The sequence below is a fragment of the Sphaerodactylus townsendi genome, unplaced genomic scaffold (assembly GCF_021028975.2).
Source record: "Sphaerodactylus townsendi isolate TG3544 unplaced genomic scaffold, MPM_Stown_v2.3 scaffold_1492, whole genome shotgun sequence".
NCBI classification, from domain to species: Eukaryota; Metazoa; Chordata; class Lepidosauria; order Squamata; family Sphaerodactylidae; genus Sphaerodactylus; species Sphaerodactylus townsendi.
Window position 1 is genome coordinate 1 of NW_025950060.1, and position 10,410 is coordinate 10,410.

General features: G+C 39.1%; 1 protein-coding gene across 1 annotated transcript; it reads right to left on the bottom strand.

Annotated features, from left to right (window-relative positions):
• Positions 1–6,151: 6,151 nt before the first annotated feature.
• LOC125424925 (eukaryotic translation initiation factor 4 gamma 2-like) lies at positions 6,152–8,947 on the bottom strand. The gene is made up of 5 exons (XM_048482360.1): positions 8,668–8,947; positions 8,279–8,483; positions 7,677–7,888; positions 7,260–7,381; positions 6,152–6,964 (listed from the first exon to the last, which is right to left on the bottom strand). The coding sequence occupies exons 1-5, from the start codon at positions 8,684–8,686 to the stop codon at positions 6,899–6,901; spliced, it is 624 nt and encodes a 207-aa protein (XP_048338317.1). The 5' UTR covers positions 8,687–8,947; the 3' UTR covers positions 6,152–6,898.
• Between the last annotated feature and the right edge of the window lie 1,463 nt (positions 8,948–10,410).

A 10,410-nucleotide genomic window follows, 5' to 3' on the forward strand; every position in this document is an offset into this window, starting at 1 on the left:
ATTAGACAGCCTAAACTTTGATAAAGAAGGCCTTGGTGATGGAAAGACCCATCAACTAAGTCACAGCTGACTTATGGTACCCCATTCAGTTTGCAAGGCAGGAGATACTTGGAGCTGCTTTGCCAATGACTGCCTCTAAAGAGGCTGAGAGAGTTCTTGAGGAACTGTGATTGGCCAAGGTCAACCATCAGGCTTTATGTGGAGGAATGGGGATTAAATTCAGTTCTCTAGATTAGGGTCCACCGCTGTTAACCACTATATCACACTGGCCCTACCACAGTATTATAATTAAAAATAACAGAAAAACAGTGGTATTTATCTAGATCAGGGGTAGGGAACCTGCGGCTCTCCAGATGTTCAGGAACTACAATTCCCATCAGCCTCTGTCAGCATGGCCAATTGGCCATGCTGGTAGGGGCTGATGGGAATTGTAGTTCCTGAACATCTGGAGAGCCGCAGGTTCCCTACCCCTGATCTAGCTTAACTGAGACAATATCCATTATTATTCTTGTTCTAATAATTGTATATGTGCACCACACATTTGCAAATAAAACATTGTAGTGCAGAAACTCTGGTGCAAGCTACTTTTAAATTGGCCTTTTATATTAAGCTTCATGTTTATGTGGACATTTTCCTTATTTTTTTCTGCAGGGTGTTATATAAGGTCATTGCACCCAGTTCAAACTCTGGACATGTTCAGACATGTGGACTTTCTCCCATTGAACTAAACGAGAAAACACCAGTTGGAAAAGGCAAGAAAATTGTTGAATATTTTTGGTTTCCAGTTGATGGAGATAATGAAAAATATTAGGGGAGAAAATAAAAATCAGAAAGATTAAAGGATTCAGCCATAAACAATTGTGTCACTGTCTGCCCTTAATGACTACTTATATATCATGATTTGCATGGTACAGCAGCTAGTATTCCCACCAAAGAGCATATGATGATGATATCCTATATATCAGCCACCACTTTAGTAGCTGCTATTAGCCATTCAAACAGACCTTTCAGTTATTAATTCACCATAAGCAGGGAAGAATGCAGCCATCTTGAGAAGGATAATCTTATTAATCATCTCTCAGCTATTGATTTTAAAGGAAATTTGTCCTGCTGTTGTATAAAATGCACATAAGGATTGTAGCCACTTTGAATAGCCAGGCTGCACAAAGAAATGAAGGATCTCATTTCAGTGCTAAGATACAATCCATGAAAGGCCCCTCAGTTCATTGTTTACATTTGCTTATGTTGTTATGTTCTTTGAAAATAATCTTAAGCAACTTGTTTGTAAACTAGACACATACTGAATACATAAGAAACAATTATTTCAATACATAAAGATTCATTATCCTTTTGCTGGTGGAGGGAGCCAACATCTGCAAGCTAGTGTAATCTATGTCTGCATGGATCTTTTCAAAGTTATGATTTTATTTTAGTGTGTCTTTATAATTATTATTCATTCTCTGGTAGAGTATTGCTCCTGGTGGTTTTAAAGTTCCACCAACTCAAGCTCATTCCCATATATCCTGACCCCAGATTTCTCTGCCATTCCTATCTGTAGCAATATTTTGTAAACTTTTTAGAAAGTGTCCTCAACGGTTTTTTTTGGAGTTGTTTCCAAAAAGTTGTAAGAATACTAAACAATACTTGAATAGAACAACAGAATACCCATGCCAATTAGCAGTCTAAATAAGCACAAAACACTAGCCCACTATGCCTAGGGTGAGCTATCAGGAGACTCCTGGTAGAGCACTGCTCTTACTACCGAGCAACAGTCTGAACAATGGAAAATGTTTAGACTTACTACAGATCAGAGAATTTGGAAATTCTAACTCTGAAAATTCACCAGTAAAAAAATCTACAGAGGGATTCAGAAGCAACAGTTTGCTTTGTGTACCTAAAAACTCATAACCTGAGATGAACTACATCCATTTCTAGATTGTCCACAATATTGAAATGTAGGTTCCCATATATATCAGAGGATGATAAAAGTGATGTCAGAGGACTCATGGGGAGCTCAGAATCAGAATGCACTCATTAGGGATTACTGGACAGGGCTTAGGGCAGCTGAAGCAATTTACTGCTTTTCATGTTTCTTCTCTATCTGTAATGTTTTCATAAAGTTTGTTTTTAATGAACAGAGAACTTTTAAACTTCGGGAATGATATTCTGGTAAGCCATCCTTCAGGTTGCCAGACACTAAAGTTCTGTTTCAGGGAGCAGGAGGAAATCCTTAGATACCCACAAAAACAGATTAAAGAGTTTTACAGTGGAGTATTTTACATCTTATGGTTCAGATAAAGTTTTATACTAAGAAGAATGAGTAGGATGAAGGAGCTTTTAAAATAATACACCATTCTACACAAATTCTTAATAAGAGTGGACATGAACTATGGAACAGTTTCTAACATATTAAACAGATTCCTTGTAAGCCCTAAAGTCTGGGCATCAGTGTTAAGAAACAGTCTGAACTTCTCAGTAAACCTCTTCGTCAAAGAAAATTTTATAAAAATGCCATATCAGTAGCACCTACCTTCCTGTAAATTAGCAAAAATTTATTGAGGGACTAATGAGTATTGTTCAGTATGTGGGATACCTACGCCAATTTTATACACATTTGATAGGAGTGTAAGAAAACTACAGAGTTTTGGAATATGATTGCTACAGTTATTTCTAAAGCCCCATGGCTTTAGAAATAACTGTAGCAATCATATGGAGTTACAATTATCCTGAGGGGTTTTTTTTTTTGTTAAAGTAGTAGGTCTCCCTAATAAAGATGATTATGAATTTGTGCTCAGTGCCATAACATCTGCAAGGCTAAATTTTCCTCAGAATTGGAAGAACATAACCCCGAAGAAGGATTGGTTAAAGAAATTAACAGAATGTATTTGTGTAAATTGCTTGTTTACTACCTGGCAAAATGTCTGATAAATTCAGGAAAAGGAATGCTTTCCTGCTTAGCATGAGAAATTAATTGTGACTGTGTCTACTTGATGTCTCACAATTGTTTTGTAGTTTGTATCTTACAATTTTGTTTGTATCAGTTCCATGTCTATTTTTGAATACTCATTAATTTTTAAAAAACATGCTGAAGAGATTAAGCAATGTGTTACATTCAAGTAGTAGCCCTTATTCTAGAATAGAAGTGCACAACTCAAATCCTTCTGAAGGCTACTTAGACATTTTCACTAACTCCGCAAGGTCACACTACTAGGTAACTGCTGGACTGAAGTGTGGGAGACCCAGGTTCAAATGCCTTCACTGTCATGGAAGCTAAGGCCAGTCATACACTCTCAGGCTAATCTCCCTCGCAGGATTATTGGAAGGGTAAAATGGAAGAGTGGACCATGCTGTAAGCCAGTGGTTTTCAACCTTCCTAATGCCATGACCCTTTAATACAGTTCCTCATGGTATGGTGACCCCCCCCCCCAACCCTAACATTTATCCATTTTACACATGGAGAACACTGATGCAGAGTCTTAGGCGACCCCTGTGAAAGGGTCGTTCGACCCCCAAAGGGGTCGCGACCCCCAGATTGAGAACTACTGCTGTAAGCTGCTTTTTTTTCCATTGGAGAGAAAAGTGGGGTATAAATGAAGTAAATTGTGTGTTTTAAATTTTTCTGTTATTCCTTTTCACTCTCTGTACCCCAAATAACTCTTTTCTTCTCTCTGCACCCTAGAACACCTACACTCTGCTATCTTCACTATCTATCTGAACTTCAATTTGTTACTCCATGCTTCCCCATACACAGGTCTCTCTGAACTTCCATGTTACCCCTTTTTCTTTAAATCTCCCATTATATCATTTCTCCTTTCTATAAGCCTTGCCATATCCCCATCTCTTACTTTTCTTTTCCCACATCTCAAGTTGGGCTGAAACCTGTCCCTCAGTTCCCTATCATATTCTTGCTGTTCTTTTATTTCCCCCCCACCGCCCCTGTTCATGTGCAAGTTTTGTTGTGTTCACTTGCTATTCAATTGGCAATGTGTAAGAGGGAACTTTTAAGGCCGAATCCTCACTGAAAATTAAATACAGATACAACCAAGTTTAAAAATGGCATCTTTTCATGGAGGTTTCACCCTCCCCACTGTGGCGTATGTGTGATGAGGACATCCATCTCAATCACGCTTTCAAACAGTGCAGCAATCCCCACTACAGCACGATCAAACATCCGATCTCCTCAGCGACTCTTCCTTCCTTGTCCTGATTGGCTGTTGCGCCGTGTAGGGGTGGGAATTTTTTTTTGCACAAAAAACCATGCTAATGTGAGCACGTATGTATTTCTGATGTCTACAGAGGCATGCCTGTTAGTCAGATGCCCCTAAAGAACCACACCTGGGGCTGCCTCTCCTTTGGCCAGACCTTGCCTGTCTGCTACCCCTTAGACTATCTTGCAGAAGTGAATGGCGGCAGCGGGGGACAACCCTTGTCAAAAGGAGGGCAACATCCCATGTGCAAGCATAAAGGGAACGGAATAAAGCACTGCATCAGAAGGCGGCTTGCCGGTTTTCTGCTATCGTATTGTGCCCATGTTTAAGCGAGTCATGCTCTCGTGCACACGTTACAATAGACTCAGACGGTGCAAAACTAAAAAAAGGCTGCTGCACTGATTGGCTGGAAGGCATCTATGGTGGGAAATTTGAAACCACATTAGACCCCCCCAAACCTCCCACCAATCTGGATTGGAGACGTGTTTTTTTAAAAGGTTCACATTCAAGCAGGTTCGGGAGAAACACGTGATGGTTGGGGGAGCACCAGAACCCGGATGAATCTGTGTTCGGTGGTTCAGCTGGGGATGAGTTCATTGTGAAACCTGGATATTTCAGGTGAATATCCCAGAATTAATCGACAGTAAGGATATCGCCACGTAAAGACAACTTCTTGTTGGGGGATGAACTTCCAGTTGGACCATAATGTTGCAGCTGTTATTATCAGCAGGTTGCCCATTAGTTACTGAGCTCACTTCAAGGTATTGGCTGTCATAAACGTCTTTGGGCCTTGGTTCCTCTTATCTGCTGGATTGCATCTGTCCCTGGGCTCTGCCACAGCACTTTGCTCAAATGATCAAAGCCTTCTGCACATGTCCCCTGACAAACAGGCACACATTCTGTTCTGCCCTCACTTGAGAAGTTTGGATTTATACTCCACTTTGTTTGCGGTAAGAAGGCTCAAAAGGGGCTTAAAAACTCCTTTCTCTTCCTCTCCCCATAACACATACCTTGTGATGTAGGTGGGGCTGAGAGAGTTCCAAAGAACAAAAGGTCACCCAGCAGGAATGTGGGAGGGGAAACAAATCTGGTTCATCAGATAGAGTCCACTCATGTGAGGGAGGGGGGAATCAAACCCAGTTCTTCAGATTAGAGTCCACCTGCTCTTAACCACTAGAACCCTTCACTTTATGGAATGGCTGGTCTGATGACTCTAGGAAGCCCCCACCTTCTTGGCACTATACATTGTATAAAAAACTGAATTCTTCAGGAAGCCCTTTTACACAGGTTGCACTGTAAATAAATGGTTCAAAAATGCTTTGGTAGAGGGATAGACTGTGGGCTGCCCAGTCTGTTGCTGTAAGTATGAACTAAGTTAAGTAGTTTGTTTCAACATTGCATATTTCTGTAATCCAAACTCCACTGCAATGTTTATTGGTTGTCATTAAAATGAGAATACAGTGGTTTATCCCACCTAATGGAGACCAACTGATAAACTCGAAGGGGCAGAAAAAGATAAAGGCAGGTGAGTCCACCCTACAACAGATAAAATCTGTATATTTATGTTGCTGTAAAAAGAGGATTGCATAGAACTGTAAGTTTGCCTAACGAAGAATTGCCTTGCTGTATTTCCTTAGAACCTATTTTTCTATTAATCAAGGGAAGGCTTCTGTAGACTCCACACAGGGCATGAAAACAGTGGTAGATCAAGACTAAACTAAATGTACAGGTAGGTGAAAAGAATATTCATGATTTTGAGGGCCAAATACTCAATGCCATTTAGCATTATTCACAACTGGAATATACCACTTATCCGCCACCACAAATTCTATAAAATTTGGAAGTGTTAAATGTGCAACTTACAAGAACTTGCCTTTTCTGGTGGATCAAGAATCCAAACAACACTATCACACTTTTAAAAAAGAGTTACTTCAGATAAGACATTCAAGTATCACAATGTTTATTGATAGATACAAGTATATAAAATCAGGGCATGAACATGTCTTGATAAATTAAGTAGACTTAATTTCAATACTATAATAGGGACCAATTCAGTTTCTCACCATTTTGTTTCACACCCACAAAGACCACTTCCAAGGGCATTTATCCACCTCTTCAAACTGATCATTTTTTGTGCAAGTAAACCATGTTTCTTTTAAAAGATCTGTGCACTTGCCCAGGCTCAAAGATATTAAAATCTAGCACAAAAGCCCATTACTAGAGGTAGAAATACAGGCAATATACTATTACGGCAACCACCATCGATTACAGTTAAGGATTCTCTGTAACAACCAAATGGATAATCAAATATTGCAACAACTCAAGTATTACACTGAGCAAAGTGCATTTCTACAGTATTCAGTGTTGCTATTCAGTTTTCTAACAAACAGCCTATGGTAACTGGCATCAAAGAAGATCCTTACACAGACTGCTTCTGAACTTATGTTGTAATTATTGCATGCTGCTAATACACTGTTATCTAAACATTAAAGATACTCTAAAATATTTTTATGGTAGACTATGATTAAGACATACTACAAAAACCCTTACGCAGAAGTAAGTCCTACTGACCCACTGCTGCTTTAAATATTGTGAAAACATTACAGCGGAATGAGTTTTCGCAGTGGTTAGGTCAAATGCAGTTACATCATAGCAACAGTATGTTTGCACAATTTAAGGCTTTGGCTGGTTTAGTCAGCTTCTTCCTCAGATTCTTCTTCCTCAGCAGTTTCCAGCCAGGTCAGCCACTGATTTACCTGCATTTAGACCATTACAATGTTAGCAAGAGTTAAAAGATGTGAAAAGTGGCATATATTTCATGTTCACAGGATACATGAGAAGCCATTCTTCAAATCAATAGCCTACATTTTGGCAGCAATTTGATTTAAGCCCTTATCCATTACAAAGGATGTATATTTCTTTTGAAATATCTGAAACTTCCAAATGGGACTTGGTCCTCAAACATTATAGAAACTGTATTACCTCAAGAGTTCAAAATATTAAGCCAACTGCAATGGCACATGAGTGACTGCAGCACATTTTTGTTTTTACCTGGAACAAAGCTTTGCCCTTTCCTGGAAACTCTTGTGTAATGTCTTCTTTCCATGCCAGAAAAGCTTCTTCTTCAATGATTTCCATATCATAGAAATGAACAAAGAAGCGCAGTAACATGCCTAAAAAACAAACCAGTAAAAAACAAACCTCTTACTTCAGACTTATATAACATCAATAACAAAAAAGTTACCTTTACTAAAAGATCTGCAGCTTTTTACAACTGTCAGTCTTGGAATTAAAATACAAGCATGCTGACCACATTACACACTAACATCTGTAACTTCCTGCTTGGAAAAAGTTATGGAAGTATCTATATTGAAAAGGTTGCTATCTATCAGTTTGAGTCGACCTCTTCTCTGCCCCCAAGTGACATTGATATCATCTTTTATTTCCTTAAATGAGATTTATTCCTACCTTTTGGGAAGCTGTTGTTGTAGCAGTGCACTTGGAGAGCATACAGAGCACTCACTTGTAGATCAACATGGTCATGAAGGAACTTCTGCATTACTGGCTTAAATGAAAGAAGCAGCTGTTTTTCTTGCTCTAACTGCTCTTTAGAAGGAGCAGATGAAGAATCTGGTTCATCATTAGGTGGGTTTACTTCACTAGAAATATACTGCAAGAAACTGAAAGAATTGGAAATGAAACAGTAATGTGGGTTTAACTGATTATGTGTACAATATAGTTGTCATGCTAAAGAAATGTGAGACCCAGGTCTGAAAAGATTGGCATCACACATAGAGGAGTAAGTTCACCACTGGAACAGACACCTGTAAAATCATTCCTGCACAAACTGTAGCCCCTTCTGCACACGCAAAATAATGTGTTTTGAAACCACTTTCACAACTGTTTGCAAGTGGGTTTTGCCATTCCGCACAGCTTCAAAGAGAACTGAAAGCAGTTTGAAAGTGCATTATTCTGCATGTGCAGAATGAGCTACAGATATTACAAGGAAATACTTAGGATTCCTTATCTGATTCCAAGCAAAACTAATTCAAGCAAAGTAAACAGCTCACCTGGTCATCAAAATATTAACAAATCCCTTATCTACATGAAGTTTTGGTGAAATGTTGTCTTTAATCCATTTATAGATAGCTTGAGGGGATGGATCCAACTTTATTTGCTTTAATAGCTCCTTTTCCAGTTTCAGAAGTGGAAATAAGAAGCTAAGTCCTTTCCCTTCCAAGATCTCCAGCATACGGTCCTTATTCTGGTCAATCTCTGCAACAACAACAAAAAAGTTATAGGCAATTTGTAGTGTTCCTTCTTTAACACTCAGGAAAGTAGAGAGATTTCCCTCCCTACCTAATGGGTTGAATTAAAGCTATAATCCTCAGATGAATAAAATGTACACAAAATTTAAAGTTTCAATCATACCCAAAATATTAGTATTCTATCCTCGTACCTGGCAGCATCTTCTGCATACTGACTTTGCTCAGTTGAAAGAGTTCCGTTAACCATTCACGGTCCTGTAGCTTGGCTAGTTGTTGAAGGCAAAGCAAGAACAGCGGGAAATGAGTGCCACTTTCCAATGGCAGAGCTAGTTCTGAAATGCTCACTAGTTCTGAAATTATGGCACGGGCTGCAAATTGTGCTAGGTAGGATTTTACTAGAGGGATGTCCACCTCCAGTTTCGGACACTGGTCCAATACATTTAGGAATGCCTAAGGGACAAGGAAAAAAAAGGAGACATAGTCAAATGGTACCCTGGGTAAATGCTCATATATAATTCTATATAGAAAGGATGTATATAACTGAAAAGAAATAGGTCTAGAGATTAGACAGCCTAAACTTTGATAAAGAAGGCCTTGGTGATGGAAAGACCCATCAACTAAGTCACAGCTGACTTATGGTACCCCATTCAGTTTGCAAGGCAGGAGATACTTGGAGCTGCTTTGCCAATGACTGCCTCTAAAGAGGCTGAGAGAGTTCTTGAGGAACTGTGATTGGCCAAGGTCAACCATCAGGCTTTATGTGGAGGAATGGGGATTAAATTCAGTTCTCTAGATTAGGGTCCACCGCTGTTAACCACTATATCACACTGGCCCTACCACAGTATTATAATTAAAAATAACAGAAAAACAGTGGTATTTATCTAGATCAGGGGTAGGGAACCTGCGGCTCTCCAGATGTTCAGGAACTACAATTCCCATCAGCCTCTGTCAGCATGGCCAATTGGCCATGCTGGCAGGGGCTGATGGGAATTGTAGTTCCTGAACATCTGGAGAGCCGCAGGTTCCCTACCCCTGATCTAGCTTAACTGAGACAATATCCATTATTATTCTTGTTCTAATAATTGTATATGTGCACCACACATTTGCAAATAAAACATTGTAGTGCAGAAACTCTGGTGCAAGCTACTTTTAAATTGGCCTTTTATATTAAGCTTCATGTTTATGTGGACATTTTCCTTATTTTTTTCTGCAGGGTGTTATATAAGGTCATTGCACCCAGTTCAAACTCTGGACATGTTCAGACATGTGGACTTTCTCCCATTGAACTAAACGAGAAAACACCAGTTGGAAAAGGCAAGAAAATTGTTGAATATTTTTGGTTTCCAGTTGATGGAGATAATGAAAAATATTAGGGGAGAAAATAAAAATCAGAAAGATTAAAGGATTCAGCCATAAACAATTGTGTCACTGTCTGCCCTTAATGACTACTTATATATCATGATTTGCATGGTACAGCAGCTAGTATTCCCACCAAAGAGCATATGATGATGATATCCTATATATCAGCCACCACTTTAGTAGCTGCTATTAGCCATTCAAACAGACCTTTCAGTTATTAATTCACCATAAGCAGGGAAGAATGCAGCCATCTTGAGAAGGATAATCTTATTAATCATCTCTCAGCTATTGATTTTAAAGGAAATTTGTCCTGCTGTTGTATAAAATGCACATAAGGATTGTAGCCACTTTGAATAGCCAGGCTGCACAAAGAAATGAAGGATCTCATTTCAGTGCTAAGATACAATCCATGAAAGGCCCCTCAGTTCATTGTTTACATTTGCTTATGTTGTTATGTTCTTTGAAAATAATCTTAAGCAACTTGTTTGTAAACTAGACACATACTGAATACATAAGAAACAATTATTTCAATACATAAAGATTCATTATCCTTTTGCTGGTGGAGGGAGCCAACA